Genomic DNA, 17,660 nt, shown 5'->3' with positions numbered 1-17,660 from the left:
ATTGTCTCAGTCGGTGCAGCAGATGGCGCTGTGAACCGCGCTGAACTCAAACTCAGATCCGTGCCAACATGGCGGCGGCCGCCGGAGCTCTTCTGCCCGGTGACGGGCTCGTGATCGCGGGTAAACTCTACTCGGGTGTCGCGCTCACTCTGGACAACTGCCTGCTGCCCCCAGAGAGCGTGCACTGCAGCCCCTCGCGCGCACACGGACTGTCCACGCGCACAGAGGAGCAGCTTCGGAACCGCGTTTGTGAGATGATCCAGAGCGCGGGAATTCTGCTTCGCTTGCCTCAGGTCCGCGCTGGACGAGCTTCTCTGTTCCCCTACTCTTGAAAACAATCCCGCTCTAAACTAAACTGGTTAACCCACTCTCAGCTTGACCAAACTGGTCTGGTTTGTTTGGAGAATGGTTTTGGGCTCTTGTAACGCAAGTCTGGTCTAGTTAAGATCAGTGTTGGGGGTAACGCTTTACAAGATACCTAATAATATGACTTTTTCCAAGTAACTAGTAAAGTAGCGCATTACTTTTTAATTGACCGTTACTTTTTCAAATAAGTAACGCCCGTTACTTTCCCCCTCATTTATTGATTAAAAGCTCTTCTGTCCCCATGTTGAGAGAAATTGTAAGATGTTACTTTAGTTCTAGAATAAATGTGAACATGCATTACTTCATCTCACTCACTAAAAAACAGATACAAGGTTACTCAAAATGAATAAAAACTTTAAATTCGACGCAAACCTGCAATAATTAGGCTAAATATGTGAAATAACAAATATACTTTATGTATTTAATCCCATTTTATTAACCGATGTCTTTGCTGCCGCCCTTCGATGATCCAGTTCATCCATACTAATGAGCAAAAATTACTCAAGATAATCTAACATTTGTTTTCCATTTTTTATTGCTGAAGAGTTTATTTTCTTCTTCTGCGGTCTACTGTACAGACGGAGATTTACTTTTCTCTAAGCCTGAGGCTTTTGCTGTAATAAGGCTTTTACATTTGACAAAAATACAACTTTTTATATTAAAAACAAACAAGCAAGCCCTGCCCAGATTTAAAAAGTAACGCAAAAGTAACGTAACGCATTACTTTCCATAAAAAGTAACTAAGTAACGTAATTAGTTACTTTTTTTTAGGGCGTAACTCAATATTGTATATTGTATAATATTTTAAAAGTAACTTTCTCCAACACTGGTTAAGACAGTAAACCATGTTTTGTTTTTGTTTTTCAGCAGGACTGTGTTATTAAGCATAAAAGATGTTTGGATGTTTTAAGAGTTGATGACTGTTTTACCAGGTTGCCATGGCAACGGCCCAGATCCTGTTCCATCGCTTCTTCTACTGCAAATCATTCGTCAGACACTGTGCCGAGGTCAGATGCTAATAGTCCACTTTAGACGTTCTGATAGCTTTCCTGATAGCACATACTTGATGTCTGCAAGTACGTGGTTTTTTTTAGAGAGTTTGCTCATCTGCAATACGTCTATTGTATGTTTCCTATCAGATGTCAAATAGATATTTATTAGATGTCTTTAAGATGTTTATGAAGTAGAATGTATGTAAAACTGACATCTTACAGACTTTTGTACACAGCAGATGCTTTTCAGATCAAAAGATCTTTAGCAGACGTCTTGCAGACATACGTGTGCTATCTGGGATGCATTGTAAATCATAAACATCTTAAAGACATCTAATAGATGTCTATTTGCCATATGATAGGAAACGTCCAATAGACGTATTGCAGATGAGCAAACACTATAAAAACTGCGTCTTGCAGACTTCAAATAGATGTCTCTGAGATGTACGTGTGCTATCAGGGATGTAGTACCATGGTGTTTATCTAGTAATTATGACTTAACTCATAATTTTGACTTTTTATCTCATTATTTCAACTTTTATCTAGTAATTATGGTTAAGTCAGTCATAATTTTGACTTTTATATCTTAATTTTGACTGTTTATCTCACAATTTTGAATTTTTAAATCATGATTTTGACTTTTATCTAATAATTATGACTTAACTCATAGTTTTGACCTTTTTTCTTATAATTTTGATTGTCAAAATTATGACTTATCTCATTAAGTCAAATTTAAAAAAAATGATCTCTTAAAATTAATTTCGACATGGTAAATCATAATTTAGACTTTTATCTTGTAATTATGACTTAAGTCATTGTTTTCACTTATCTTTTAATTTAGCCTTTTTATCTTAATTATGACTTTTAAAATGAATAATTTTGATGTGGTAAGTCATAATTTAGATTTTTTTATCTCATAATTTAGAGATTTTAAATCATGATTTTGACTTATCTAATAATTATGACTTAATTCATAATTTTGACTTTTTATCTCATAATTTTGATTTATCTCATAATTATGAGTTTTAAATTCATAATTTTGTCTTTATCTGGTAATTTTTCTATTTTTTAACATTATTTTGACTTTTATCTCATAATTATGACTTAAATTCACAATTTTGCCTTTTTATCTCGTAATTATGACTTAAGTCATAATTTTGACTTTCTATCTCTTACTAATAACTTAAGTATGTCATAATTCCGACTTTTTAAGGCATTAATTTTTTTCTTACCTAATCCTTACTGTTTTTATTCGTTGATGAAAATGTAGATTTTAAAAGTAGATTTTCGTCATAGTTTTTGTCATTCAGAATGAGCTTTCGTTTCGTTATCGTCTCGTTTTTGTCAGTGAAAAAATGTTGACGAAAAATTGACACTGATTCTAAATCATAAACATTTGAAAGACATCTATTTGACATTATAGGAAACGTCCTTATGGACATATTGCAGATGAGCAAACGCTTTCTATCAGGGATGTAGTTGCAAAAGGTGTAAAATCCAATAATCTGTAAATGTAACATCTCTAAACAGACGGTGGCCATGGCGTGTCTCCAGCTGGCGTCTAAGATTGAGGAGGAGCCGCGGCGGGTGAGGGACGTGCTGAACGTCTTCCACCACCTCAGACACGCCGCAGGACACAGGTAACACTGCTCACCTGTCCAGCGTGTGTGAGTCTGCATGTGTGTGTCCTGAAGCTGCGGTGTCTCCGTCAGGCGAGTCAGTCCCATGCCGCTGGACGACGGCTACATCAGCCGCAAGAGTGACGTGATCAAAGCAGAGCGCCGCGTCCTGAAAGAGCTGGGCTTCTGTGTCCACGTCAAACACCCGCACAAGGTCAGGCCGCCGCTTTCTTACATGCATGGGTTGCTTTTTAGCCCACAAACAGTTTACGCAAGTATGCACTTTTTTTGCTGATGCATCACAAGCTTTTGTGCCACAGTTAGGGTGCATTTTTATACTTGTTAAATCCTGCATTTTACATCAGAAATGTACTTTTTACACAAATATGCAAATTCTTTGCTAATGCATTGTGAGCTTGCATGTACAGTCTGACACATTTGCAGCATTTCAGGCCAGAAAAGTATTTTTTACGGAAATACACGTCTTTTTCTAATGCATCGCAAACATGTGCCAGTTAGACTGCTACATTTTTATGGAAGCCCATTTCTGCTACGTAAGAAAAAAATCTTAAGTCATAATTTAAATTTTCATGTTGAAATTATCAGATAAAAAGTCAAATTATGATAAAGCCCCAGTTTCACAGATAAGACTTGTCATAATTATGAGATAAAAAGTTGACATTATGACTTAAGTCATAATTATGATATAAAAAGTTGAAATTATGATTTAAGTCATAATTATGAGATAAAAAGGTGAATTTATGATTTAAGTCATAATTATGAGATAAAAAGTTGAAATTATGATTTAAGTCATAATTTTTTAGATAAGTTGAATTTATGATTTAAGTCATAATTATGAGATAAAAGGGTGAATTTATGATTTAAGTCATAATTATGAGATAAAAAGTTGAAATTATGATTTAAGTCATAATTTTGAGATAAGTTGAATTTATGATTTAAGTCATAATTATGATATAAAAAGGTGAATTTATGATTTAAGTCATAATTATGAGATAAAAAGTTGAAATCATGATTTAAATCATAATTATGGGGAAAAGTTGAAATCATGATTTGTCATAATTATGAGAAAAAGTTGAAATCATGATTTAAGTCATAATTATGAGATAAAAAGGTGAATTTATGATTTAAGTCATAATTATGAGATAAAAAGGTGAATTTATTATTTAAGTCATAATTTTGAGATAAGTTGAATTTATGATTTAAGTCATAATTATGAGATAAAAAGGTGAATTTATGATTTAAGTCATAATTTTGAAATAAGTTGAATTTATGATTTAAGTCATAATTATGAGATAAAAAGGTGAATTTATGATTTAAGTCATAATTTTGAAATAAGTTGAATTTATGATTTAAGTCATAATTATGAGATAAAAAGGTGAATTTATGATTTAAGTCATAATTTTGAGATAAGTTGAATTTATGATTTAAGTCATAATTATGAGATAAAAAGGTGAATTTATGATTTAAGTCATAATTTTGAAATAAGTTGAATTTATGATTTAAGTCATAATTATGAGATAAAAAGGTGAATTTATGATTTAAGTCATAATTATGAGATAAAAAGTTGAAATCATGATTTAAGTCATAATTATGAGATAAAAAGTTGAAATCATGATTTAAGTCATAATTATGAGATAAAAAGTTGAAATCATGATTTAAAGGTGCAGTGTGTAGATTTTTGCGGCATCTAGCGGTGACGCTATGAATTGCAACCAACGGTTGAGTCCACCGCTCGCCCCTCCCTTTACAGAAGCTACAGCAGCCACGCAGGATTAAGATGTCGTCGTTTTAGACTGCAAAGAATAATGAGGTTTCTTTTAAAACGTAAATTAGGGAATTATATTTACTTAATCATTCAATAAAAATATGTTATTGTGAATATTACTGTTACTTGTTCAACATTGTGTCAGTGTTTTTCACAAAGAACAACAGTGATGAAATGCGATCTGTAGAGCAGTTTGTCCGTTTAGGGCTACTGTAGAAACATAACGGGGACTTCCATGTGAGAAGAGACCCGCGGTGTATGTAGATATAAACTGATAATTCTTAGTTAATAAAAACATAATGGTTAATTAAGTTAGGTATTTATACACCCCTGAAAACATAGTTATGTATATTATATTGCACCTCTGTCTAGAGATCATCTTAAATATTACACACTGCACCTTTAAGTCCTAATTATGAGATAAAAAGTTGAAATCATGAATTAAGTCATAATTATTAGATAAAAAGTAGAAATTATGATTTAAGTCATAATTATGAGATAAAAGTAGTCATAATTATGAGATAAAAAGTTGAATTTATGATTTAAGTCATAATTATGAGATAAAAAGTGGAAATCATGATTTAAGTCATAATTATGAGATAAAAAGTTGAATTTATGATTTAAGTCATAATTATGAGATAAAAAGTTGAAATCATGATTTAAGTCATAATTATGAGATAAAAGTAGAAATTATGATTTAAGTCATAATTATGAGATAAAAAGTTGAAATCATGATTTAAGTCATAATTATGAGATAAAAAGTTGAAATTATGATTTAAGTCATAATTATGAGATAAAAGTAGAAATTATGATTTAAGTCATAATTATGAGATAAAAGTAGAAATTATGATTTAAGTCATAATTATTAGATAAAAAGTTGAAATCATGATTTAAGTCATAATTATGAGATAAAAAGTCTAAATTTTGACTGACTTAAAAACATAAAAGGCATTCATTTGTTAGCACCTATTGGCATAAAGAAATGATCAGAACAAATCTTTTTAATAAACAAGTTCAAGAGAAGCCAGTGGTAAAGCGCTTAATGCGTTTAATGCATAATTTTGTCTTTTTATACCATAATTATGACTTTTCAAGTACTTTTTTTTTTCTTAGCTGGTGGAAATGGACTTCCATGCATGTGCATTTTAGGTAAAAAAGTTTACCTGGGCCTGCAAAGAACATTATTGCATTACTGCGGCGGTGACCAAACCGCAGGACTCAAAGAGCTGATAGTTTTCTTCAAACGTATGCTCATATCTATCGAAACAACAATGCATATTACCCATACAGCAACACTGACAATACAACATGTCCTCGTGTCACTGCACAAGCTGTAGTGTGCCGCGTTTCAGAACCTAGTGTGCCCAAGTGTTTGTGGCCTGATGAGCGTGTTACCTGTGCAGGTGATCGTGATGTATCTTCAGGTCCTGGAGTGTGAGAAGAACACCAGACTGGTTCAGATGGCCTGGTGAGATCCTCAACTCATAATGTCTCAAACATTGTGCTGAACACGACTCGCTCACGTTAATTATAGCCATCTCTCTGTGTGTCTGTAGGAACTACATGAACGACAGTCTGAGGACCGATGTGTTTCTGAGGTTCAGGGCTGAAACAGTGGCGTGTGCGTGTATCTTTCTCTCTGCTCGAGTGTTACAGGTGAACAAGCTCTAGCAGTGGTTTTATCCTTTCGCTCGTCCATTAAACCTAACCTTCACACTGTATTTCTCCGGTCAGATTCCTTTGCCCGACCAGCCGCCCTGGTATTTGTTGTTTGGGGCATCAGAAGAGGACCTGACAGAGATCAGTTGTTGTATTCTGAGGCTGTATACGGTGCGGTGCGATTCACTGGCCGCTCTGCAGAAGCAGGTGGAGGAAATGCGTTCAGTATTGGATGCTCAATATAACGCCAGCAAACCTGCAGGACCGGCTTCCTCCAACCAAACCCCGACGGCCGGTTTCTCTCCTGTGTCTAAAACTGGTGGGTTGATGTACAATGACCCCAGTTAGGGTTGCAAAAGGGTGGGTGTTTTTTGGGAATTTTCTAGAAACGTATTCTCTCATTGTCCTTTAGCGTCTCCTGCTGAGAACCAGAGGAATCATGAATCTCCACTTTCACGCCTCGCCCTCAAAAACGCCTGTCGAAAGATCACCAGCAGAGACGGGTCAGTTAGACGTTTCGTCATTGTTTTGCATGTGTCATGCGGTGCACTAGTCGTTCACATGTTTTTCTCTCAGGAGGAAGCGTCCGAGTCGCAGTGACGAAAGACGAAACACTCGCTGCACCCCATCGCCACCTAGACGCAGGTAAACCCTCACTTGTCTCACACCTGAATCAAACTTGCAGAGGAGTTTCAGTATCGAAATTATGAAAATAAATAGTCGAAATTATGACTGTAAAAGGTAAAAGTTATGACTTACTAAATTGAAATTATGAGATAAAAAGTTGAAATTAGGACTAAAAATGATAATTATGAAATAAAAAGTTAAAATTATGACCTTAAAAGTTAAAATTATGACTTAATTCATAATTACTAGATATAAAGTTAAAATTATGACTTAAAAAGTCAAAATTATGAGGTAAAAAGTCGAAATTATGACTTACTAAATTGAAATTATGATTTATTTACTAGTCGAAATTAAGAGATATTGGCCCATTTTCACAGACAGGGTTTAGGTTAAGACAGGATTAGGCCATTGTTCAATTAGGACATTTATGTAGTTTTTAGAACAAAACAAAAAATCTGACATATTTTAAGATCAGTCAGTGCAAGTTTCTTTCATTTTAAACAGCCCAGACATGCATTTTAGTCTGGGACTAGGCTTAAGCCTTGTCTGTGAAACTGGGGGAAAAAGTAAAAAATAATGACTAAGAATCATTAATGTGAAATAGTCGAAATTATGACTTTAAAAGTCAAAATTATGATTTAAGTCATAATTACAAGAGTAAGTTTAAATTATGATTTTAAGTCAATTATGAGATAAAAAGTCGAAATTATGACTAATAATCATAATTATGAAATAAAAAGTCTAAATTATGACTAAAAGTCTAAATTATGACTTAAGTCATAATTATGAGATAGCCTAAATTATGACTTTATGAGACAAAATTATGAGATAAAAAAAATCTAAGTTATGATAGTCATAATATTGAGATAAAAAGTCGAAGTTATGACTTTTAAAGTTATGAATTAAGTCATAATTACAAGATATAAAGTTAAAATTATGACTTAAAAAGTCGAAATTATGAGAGAGTTGAAATTATGACTTTCAAAATCAATTATGAGATAAAAAGTCGAAATTATGACTTAAGTCATAATTACGAGATATAAAGTTAAAATTATGACTTAAAAAGTTGAAATGATGACTTATAAAGTCAAAATTATGACTTAAGTAATTAATAATAATTATGACTTTAAAAGTCATATTGATGAGATAAAATGTAAAAATTCTGACTTAAAAATTCTAAATGAGATAATGAAAATATTTCATTTAAGTTTGTAAGCATATGATAACAATTATTGAAAAATATTTTGCAAATTAAACCAGTTTAATCTGTCGTGTCTGCTGTGTCCAACTGAAGGCCTAAAATGATTCAGTGATTCAATAACTCATTAAAAAAAAGCATAAAAGACATTCATCAACTCTCTGTCTTACAGGCGCAGCCGAAGCGTCTCGTCTCCATTGTCTGGACACACAAAGTCCCACAGACACCGGGAACGGGTTCGGAAGAAGGGATGTTCATCTCACAGGAGATGATGTCATTGGCCTTGGCGGGAGGGGCCCAAAACGGACCAATCAGACGACGCCTGTGAAACCTCTTAAACTGCCTAGAATAAAAGAATATTTTGTATTGTGTATTTTTAAAAGAAATCCAATCTCTTGAGAAGAGTTGAAATAAACTGGAGCATTTTAGTAACTTATGCCTCTATTCATGATTTCTTTCTAGCATCTTTGCTAAACTATGAATTTCGTTTGGACCCCTGATATTAAACCCTGTGGGATCATAACGGCCTCACTAATGAATTAGGCTGCTAACTAGTGAGGGTCTAATGAGCCTGTTGGGACCCTTCAGTCCTGCGGGAAATCCTAATGCATGTGTATCTCTGGTGGAATCTCGCCGGCTCCTCTTGGTATCTTCTGGAGATGGAGCTGAAGTGGTGTTGGGTTGATATATATATCTGTATATCTGTGGTAACGATGGTGATGAGGGTTTGAGGTCACCCACACGTCACAGAGAGAAGCTTTATAAATGCTGAGAAATTCTGAAGCGCTTGTCCAGTTAACAAGTGACTCATGACCACAGGAAAGACCATTAGCGGCTCTCAGCGGATGGCGTCGTCTCCGCTCTACCTGGCCTTTTACATCTTTCTGGTGATGCTGGGGAACGTGGGGAACACCACAGTCATCGCGGTGGTCGGAGAGAGTCTTCTGCGGGAGGTGGGAGCCGTCCGGAGCTCTGACGTGATTCTGGTCAACATGGCTTTCTCCAACCTGATGGTGTCCTTGACCAGAAACTCGCTTCTGGTGATCTCCGACTTGGGAATGGAGGTATGGAAGAGTGGCTGTGGTGTGATTGATGAATGCATCTGGCTAAAAAAAAGAGTAAAACTAAGATTCTGAAACATCATGTAAAGTTAGATGGGTGTAAAAGGTTGACAAAATACCTTTAAGACAAACCTTAATCCAACTTTTGAGTTGCCAAATGGGAACGGAAGTATTGTCTACATAATAGATGTTTGCATACATGGTACATTTAAAAAAGAAAAAACAATGGTTGATTGATAAAATGCGTATAGGAGTAAATAATACCCATCAAAACCATTGCCGTTGCCTCAAAAAAACACCCAAAACCCAGTCCAAATTTAGGAAAAGGTCTAATTATGAGATAGAAAGTAGAAATGATGGCTTTACCAGTCTAAATTATGACTTAAGTCATACAGTCTATATTATCACTTAAAAAAATTGAAATTATGAGAAATATGAATTATGACTTTAAAAGTCAATTATAAGATAAGCTTTAAAAAGTTGAAATTTTGACATGCTTCAACATACTTAAGTCATAATTTGGACTTTTAAAGCCATAATTTCTAAGTCATACAGTCTAAATGATGCCTTAAAAAAATCTAAATTAGAAGATAAATCAGAATTATGACTAAATCGAAATTATGATTGGATGAATGGATCTGGCTAAAGTAGAGAGAAACTAAGATTCTGAAACATCATGTAATGTTAGATGGGTGTAAAAGGTTGACAAAGCACCTGTAAGACAAACCTTAATCCAACTTTTGAGTTGCCAAATGGGAATGGAAGTATTGTCCACATAATAGACGTTTGTGTACATAGTAAAAAAAAAAACAATGGTTGACTGTTAAAATGCGTATAAGAGTAAATAAAACCCATCAAAACCATTGCAGTTGCCTCAAAAAACACCTAAAACCCAGTCCAAATTTAGGAAAAGGTCTAATTGTGAGATAGAAAGTGGAAATGATGGCTTTACAAGTCTAAATTATGACTTAAGTCACAGTCTAAATTATCACTTTAAAAAATCGAAATTATGAGAAATCAGAATTATGACTTTAAAAGTCAATTATAAGATGAGATAAGCTTTAAAAATTTGACATACTTCGACCTACTTAAGTCATAATTTTGACTTTTAAAGCTATAATGTCTACTTTATATCTCATAATTATGAGTTAAGTTATACAGTTTAAATGATGCCTTAAAAATCAAAATTAGAAGATAAACAGAATTATGACTGAATCGAAATTATGATTGGATGAATGGATCTGGCTAAAGTAGAGAGAAACTAAGATTCTGAAACATCATGCAATGTTAGATTGGTGTAAAAGGTTGACAAAACACCTGTAAGACAAACCTTAATCCAACTTTTCAGTTGCTGAATGGGAATGGAAGTATTGTCCACATAATAGACGTTTGCGTACATGGTACATTTAAAAAAAACAACAATGGTTGACGGATAAAATGCGTATAGGAGTAAATAATACCCATCAAAACCATTGCCGTTGCTTTAAAAAACACCCAAAACCCAGTCCAAAATTAGGAAAAGGTCTAATTATGAGATAGAAAGTATAAATGATGGCTTTACCAGTCTAAATTATGACTTAAGTCATACAGTCTGTATTATTACTTAAAAAAAAATAAATTATGAGAAATCAGAATTATGACTTTAAAAGTCAATTATAAGATGAGATAAGGCTTATAAAGTTTGACATACTTCGACATACTTAAGTCATCATTTTGACTTTTAAAGCTATAATGTCTACTTTATATCTCATAATTATGAGTTAAGTCATACAGTTTAAATGATGCCTTAAAAATCAAAATTAGAAGATAAATCAGAATTATGACTGAATCGAAATTATGATTGGATGAATGGATCTGGCTAAAGTAGAGTAAAACTAAGATTCTGAAACATCATGCAATGTTAGATTGGTGTAAAATGTTGAAAAAACACCTGTAAGACGACCCTTAATCCAACTTTTGAGTTGCCAAATGGGAACGGAAGTATTGTCCACATAATAGACGTTTGTGTACATGGTACATTAAAAAAAAACAATGGTTGACCGTTAAAATGCGTATAGGAGTAAATAAAACCATCAAAACCCTTGCCATTGCCTCAAAAAACACCCAAAACCCAGTCCTAAATTAGGAAAAGATCTGATAGGTACAAAGGGAGATTTTACAAAAGACTAAAAGTCATAATTCTGAGATAAAAAGTTGAAATACCATATAAAATACCACGTACAATCTTGTATTGGTAACTAGTAGATGCCTAGGCTGGAGGAGTAGTGTCTGGGAAATGATTGTGAACAAGTTGCATTTGGGAGATTCCCTTGTACAAGAAAAATCAGTCCAAATCTTAGTCGATCAGGTCAAAGGCAGCAGTCAATAGATGCAGCATGTCCACGATCAACGATTATATGTCGACTCTGAGCTATGGTAGGTTGTAAATCCTGACTTAAAAACTTTCCAGAATGTCATAATCTGCAAACATGGGAAGAGCTGAGACTGTGCAAAAGTAGATTTGATGTGGGAAGAAATGCTGTTTGTAAACTGAACGTTAGGTCCTGCAGGTTGGTTCACTCTGGAAAGCTGAAGGTCTTGTTTTTCCATTTCCCCTCGGAACACTTGTGCTCATATTTCATTATTCAGCCAGAAATGAGAGAGAGTTTTCAGTCGCCCAAGTTTGTATGGAGTTACGGCGTCATTGTGAGCTTGCGTGCCACAATCCGACACATTTTTGCAGCATTTTAGGGCAGAAAATCTAATGTATCGCAAACCTGTGTGCCGCTTTGTCTGGGTCATTTTTATGGAAGCTAATTTCCACCATGTAAGAAAAGAAAACATGCTTTAAAAAGTTGAAATTATGACATACTTAAGTCATAATTTTGAGATAGAGAGAAAGACTTAAGTCATAAAATCTAAATTATCATTTTAAAAAAATCAAAATTATGAGAAATCAGAATTATGACTTTAAAAGTCACTTATAAAATAAGCTTTAAAAAATTGAAATTATGACATACTTAAGTCATAATTCTGAGATAGAAAGTAGAAATTATGGCTTTAAAAGTCAAAGTTATGACTTTAGTCATACAGTCTAAATGATGCCTTAAAAAATCAAAATTAGAAGATAAATCAGAATTATGACTAAATTGAAATTATGACTTTAAAAGTCAATTATGAGATAAAAAGTCAAAATTATCACTTAGTTGAAATTATGACTTTTAAAAATCTAAATTATAAAATAAATCAGAATTGACTAAATTGAAATTATGATATAAAAAGTCAAAATTATGACTTTTAAAAATCTAAATTATAAGATAAATCAGAATTATGACTAAATTTAAATTATGACTTTAAAAGTCAATTATGAGATAAAAGTCGAAATTATGACTTTAAAAAAATCTAGATTATAAGATAAATTGGAATTATGACTAAATTGAAATTATGATTTAAAAGTCAATTATGAGATAGAAAATCCAAATTATGACTAAAAGTAAAAAAAAAAGTAAAAATTAAAAGTCAAGTCAAAATTACGGCATACTTACAGTCAGTCATAATTATGAGATAAAAATTAAAATTAGGACTTAAGTTAAATTATGAGACAAATTGAAATGACTAAGTCAAATAACTTTAAAAGTCAATTGAGATAAGTCGAAGATAAAAAGACAAAATTATGGATAATTATGAGATAAAAAGTCTAAATGATGACTTGGTCGAAATAATTAGATAAAAAGTTGAAATTATGATTTTAAAACTCATAATTATGAAATGTCACAATTATGATTTACAGATTATGAGATAAAGAAAATATTTCATCGTAATGTTTAGGTATGCAATAAAAATTATTCTAAAATATTGAGCAAAATAAACTTTGTCACATCTGTGGTGTTCAATTAAATGCCAAAATGATTCAGTGATTCAATAACTCTTTAAAAAAACATAAAAGACATTCAGCAATGGCGTCTAAACATCAATGCAGGGTAGTTAGACTCCACAATGTAGAACACCGTCAGCAGTTTTAATCCTGAAATCATCAACGTGGCTCTTTCCTTGCAGGTGTTCCTCAACAGAAACTGGTGTCGCTTTATGATGGGCGTCTGGGTTTGGCTGCGCTCCGCCAACGTTTGGTCCACGTTCTTCCTCAGCGCCTTCCATTTCCAAACGTTGCGTCGGGTCGCCCCGCCCATCACGAACGTCCACGGCCACCCCGGACCCCCCAAATCCCTCATATTCGGCTTGTGCCTCATCTGGAGTCTCAATCTGATGTACTCCATCCCAGCGTTTGTGTACTCCAAGAACGGAGACCAGAACTCCACCGAGGTCAGTCTTTATATTTGAACTATCTGTAGCACTAGTGTCCATTCCTGCTCTTGCTCCAACACACTCATCTGGACGCTTCTAGTGAGTCTAACAAATGTGTTTGATTAGACTCCAGGGAGAGGTTTGGACACCCCTGCCTTAGATTTTTAAGTAACTGATGGTGTGTTCTTATCATTTAACCGTCATTCAACCCTCTCCTGCAGACGCTGATGTTGGTGAGCAGCACCACTCGACCGCTCCTTGGCTGCATCTGGAGCTTCCCGTCGGTCTACAGCGGCCTGACCTTCGCCACCTCCTCCATGGTGATCCACGAAATGATTCCCATCTTCTTGATGAGTGTCACAAACCTGGGCTCCCTGTTGACGCTCTACTCTCACGGACAAACGAGAAGAGCCGTCAACAAGAGCCAGGACGCGCCGGTCATCACCCGGATCCCCGCGGAGCGACGGGCCGCTAAGGTGAGCTCCATCTTCCTCACTCGAGCTCAGTAGGTTACTGAAGAAGTAATCCATTAGTTACTGTTCACAGATTACACAATGAAAACTTTTAGTTAGTATTGCAGTCTAGATTACTAATTTTAAGTAATGTATTGTGACTACTTTTTGGATTACTTCTAGATTACTTTTTTTATCAAACTTGTTTTAAACTTACCTTTAAACTTATCAGTTTATAAAATGTAATGTACTCTAATTACAAGTAGTTTTTTTGTAATCTGATTACATAATTCAGATCACATGATTAAAACTAGTTAGTATTGTAATCTAGGTTACTAATTTTAAGTAATGTATTGTGACTACTTTTTGGATTACTTCTAGATTACTTTTTTATCAAACTTGTTTTAAACTTACCGTTAAACATACTAATGTATAAAATGTAATGTACTCTAATTACAAGTATTTTTTTGTAATCTGATTACATAATTCAGGTTACATGATTAAAACTGTAGTTAGGAACATAATCTAAATTACCAGTTTTTATTTAATGTATTGTGACTACTTCAAAGTTTTATTTAAAGCATTGTGTCTACTTTTTAGATTACTTCTTGATGTTTTTATCAAATCGTTTTTAAATTTACCGTTAAACATACTCTAATCGCAAGTAGTTAATTTTTGTAATCTGATCACGTAATTCAGATTACATGATTAAAACTGTAGTTAGTAACGTAATCTGTTACTAATTTTAAGTAATGTATTGTGACTACTTTTTGGATTACTTCTTGATTACTTTTTTATCAAACTTGTTTTAAACTTACCATTAAACATATCAAATTGGTGTATAAATGTAATATACTGTAATCACAAGTAGTTCATTTTTGTAATCTGATGCTTAATCCAGATTACATGTAACTGGTTACTACCCAGCACTGTTAGAATGTATTAAACAGAAGTCTTAGAGTGACATTTGCTTCCCGCAAAATGGTTTTACAAGCCTTTTTCTGTGCAATTTCCTGTGTTGATGCATTTATCAGACTAAAAATTGTATACGCTCGCAAGTGCAAGAAGATATCATCAATGTTTTTGGTCTTTTTGTTCCAACAGAGAAATTCTAAATGTAACCCTGAACCACAAAACTAGTCATATTTTTTTTAAATAAATAAGCTTCATACTGAATAAACCAGTCTTGAATGAAATGCACTATTGCTGTGTTTGTCATTCTTGGCTCCAGGTACCTGTATCCTGTGCTGTGTGGCTCAACTCAGATTGAATCTTAATTCTCTGCGATTATAGAATATACTTTATTCTAACAGAATAAAAAAATCAAAGTATTGAGAAAATCGCCTTTAAAGTTGTGCAAATACAGTTACTTAACAATGCATATAACTAATCCAAAATTTAATTTTGATATATTTACAGTAGGAAATTTACACAGTATCTTCGTGGAACATGATCTTTACCTAATATCCTAATGATTTTGGGCAAAAAAATCGATAAATTTGACCTATACAATGTATTTTTGGCTACTTTAGACTGGCTTTGTGGTCCAGGGTCACAAATATCTACTAAAATGTTAATCTTTTTTGAGACACTAAGACCTCAACCTTATGGAAACAATCGATTTCGATTTCACTGTAGAAATCCAACTGGTTGATAGGGATCAACAAGACTTACAGAGCAGTGCAGTCCCAGACCCAAAGCTTAATTATACCGTGAAGATGTCATTTCCTGAGCTAATGATCTTCGTGGATTCTCTATTATGACTGTAGTCCTTTGGGAAGAGCAGATCTATGTCTATTGGGAGCACATGCTCTGGCTGTGAACAAGTCGCTTCATGTTTTGGGTTCTCCAGCGAGGTGTTTCCACAAGAAAGTGACATTTCTGTGTTTTCACAGGTGATTCTGGCTCTGAACATCCTCTTTATCTCATCGTGGGGCGCCAGCGTCATCTCCGTCAACTACTTCAACTACAACCGCAAATCTTCCAGCTCTTCCACAGAGTTTCTGCTCATCGTCGCTCGAATCGCTAACATCACTTTCATCGCTCTGTCGCCCATCGTCCTCGCCGTGGGACATAGGAGACTCAGGGCATTCACCAAGTCCATTCTGTCCCGTATAATCTGATAGATATCCCATATCAAAGACATATCTCTATATATTCTGTATCATAAACGTGTGTTTCTGTGTGTCACATTATTTATTTTTAATAAAGCTGCATGTATTGACTCAAGAACGGAGAATCAGCGTTGTTTGCCTTTCAAAGAGCAGTTGAGAATCCTGAAATTAAATTGAGCATCTGTTTCATCAGCGTCATCCTGAATGAAACGCAAGTGCCATTAAGCATCAATAGTAATTGAAGAATTGATTTAATTTGACTTGGGAAGAATATTTCTGAACAGAAGGTTTGTATTCTCTTGTGTTTTTATCAAGTCGTCACTTCAGTAGAGTCTATAAAAACATCTGTTGTCTCACATAATGTTTATTATTATTTCATGTCTGCTAGGGCTGCTGGCTTTGGACGAATTAGACATACAATGGATCGCTTCTGTTATAATCAACGAAGGGTTTGCAATGTGGGCAGCTTCATTGATTATAATGGGACTGATCTAATTGTGTCACGTCTCTTCGCTCCACAGGTGAACGCCTATGTCTGACAGATGAGATAAAACAAGGTAAACCTGTGTTTCTTCACTCTTGGATTGTGTTTTTACTTTGCAAACCTGAATATTAGCATGTTTACAGTCATGTAAAATCCAGTTTTTCTTTCTCACACTGAGCTAACACTGGGGTAAATAAGATGTCTGTGCAGCCCGATTGTTAAAATAGACCCAGCATGTTCCCTAGCCTATATTTATCCACCAGATTAGGGTTTGTTTTTTTTTAACCCAGCATTTTTTAAGTCTTTAAAATGGTACCAAACAAGATGGATGCCCTAAACAGAAACATATAAGGAGTTCTGTTCTTGTTCACTGTGTTCAGAAATGTCAGCAGTATTGAGTTGTTGTTATCTCTGCTCACACTTGTGAGGGTCTGATGTGTTTTTACCGCCACCTAGCGAGCATTAAACAACATTATCACACTGCACGACACCACACGAATGATTAACTCATAATTCACAGACAGCCACTGAGATGTAGAAAAGCGAACCGTTTTCATGGTTTCATTATTTAATGGTTCATATTTCATTCGCATTTGCTTCTATTATTGCCTAAAATGGTGGAAAAGATTATTAAACCTTAGAAAATATCTATAGTTTCGGTCAAAATGCCGTACATCTATTTATAGTTTCAGTTTGGTGGCCATATGTTCAGTATGTCCAGTCGTGTTTACCTCATCACTCCGAATCTGACGGTTTCTAGCGGCGGGAGGTAAAGATTGACAGCCGATCAGTTTCTCACTATAATAGATACAACCAGTGTCCAGACACGTTATAAAGCCTTGCCTGTTACGCGATCCCTGCCTTACAAATATTGAAGAATATTATTATTTACTTAGAAAACATTTGAAACGCGTTCGCCTTTTTGCGTTTCTTGACAGTTTCAGGAACTACTTTCCCGCGCGCTTTCTGTGGAGACCGTTATTTTTGAAAATATGAGTGTGCATCAGCCTATTTACATAAT

The 17,660-nt window shown here is 34.3% G+C and overlaps 2 protein-coding genes across 2 annotated transcripts; both read left to right on the top strand.

Moving 5' to 3' along the window:
* The first annotated feature begins 68 nt into the window (after positions 1 to 68).
* On the top strand, positions 69 to 8,679 carry LOC141337888 (cyclin-L1-like). Its single transcript, XM_073843466.1, has 10 exons — positions 69 to 293; positions 1,299 to 1,373; positions 2,889 to 2,998; positions 3,071 to 3,191; positions 6,167 to 6,231; positions 6,320 to 6,419; positions 6,498 to 6,741; positions 6,835 to 6,925; positions 6,999 to 7,067; positions 8,420 to 8,679. The coding sequence occupies exons 1-10, from the start codon at positions 69 to 71 to the stop codon at positions 8,517 to 8,519; spliced, it is 1,200 nt and encodes a 399-aa protein (XP_073699567.1). The 3' UTR covers positions 8,520 to 8,679.
* Positions 8,680 to 9,056: 377 nt separating this feature from the next.
* On the top strand, positions 9,057 to 16,164 carry LOC141337887 (olfactory receptor class A-like protein 4). Its single transcript, XM_073843465.1, has 4 exons — positions 9,057 to 9,311; positions 13,344 to 13,607; positions 13,811 to 14,065; positions 15,937 to 16,164. The coding sequence occupies exons 1-4, from the start codon at positions 9,057 to 9,059 to the stop codon at positions 16,162 to 16,164; spliced, it is 1,002 nt and encodes a 333-aa protein (XP_073699566.1).
* Positions 16,165 to 17,660: the final 1,496 nt, after the last annotated feature.

Source organism: Garra rufa, chromosome 7, assembly GCF_049309525.1.
Source record: "Garra rufa chromosome 7, GarRuf1.0, whole genome shotgun sequence".
In the NCBI taxonomy this organism is placed as follows: Eukaryota; Metazoa; Chordata; class Actinopteri; order Cypriniformes; family Cyprinidae; genus Garra; species Garra rufa.
This window is presented reverse-complemented; position numbering and strand designations above follow the sequence as displayed.

What these genes read in the sequence shown, in the direction of transcription:
- LOC141337888 (XM_073843466.1), top strand. Translation starts at nt 69, where the DNA reads ATGGCGGCGGCCGCCGGAGCTCTTCTGCCCGGTGACGGGCTCGTGATC. An exon ending in ACGTCAAACACCCGCACAAG is followed by an intron (nt 3,192 to 6,166) that starts GTCAGGCCGCCG and finishes TTACCTGTGCAG; the next exon opens with GTGATCGTGATGTATCTTCA. An exon ending in CTCTCCTGTGTCTAAAACTG is followed by an intron (nt 6,742 to 6,834) that starts GTGGGTTGATGT and finishes ATTGTCCTTTAG; the next exon opens with CGTCTCCTGCTGAGAACCAG.
- LOC141337887 (XM_073843465.1), top strand. Translation starts at nt 9,057, where the DNA reads ATGACCACAGGAAAGACCATTAGCGGCTCTCAGCGGATGGCGTCGTCT. An exon ending in GAGACCAGAACTCCACCGAG is followed by an intron (nt 13,608 to 13,810) that starts GTCAGTCTTTAT and finishes CCTCTCCTGCAG; the next exon opens with ACGCTGATGTTGGTGAGCAG. An exon ending in CGGAGCGACGGGCCGCTAAG is followed by an intron (nt 14,066 to 15,936) that starts GTGAGCTCCATC and finishes GTGTTTTCACAG; the next exon opens with GTGATTCTGGCTCTGAACAT.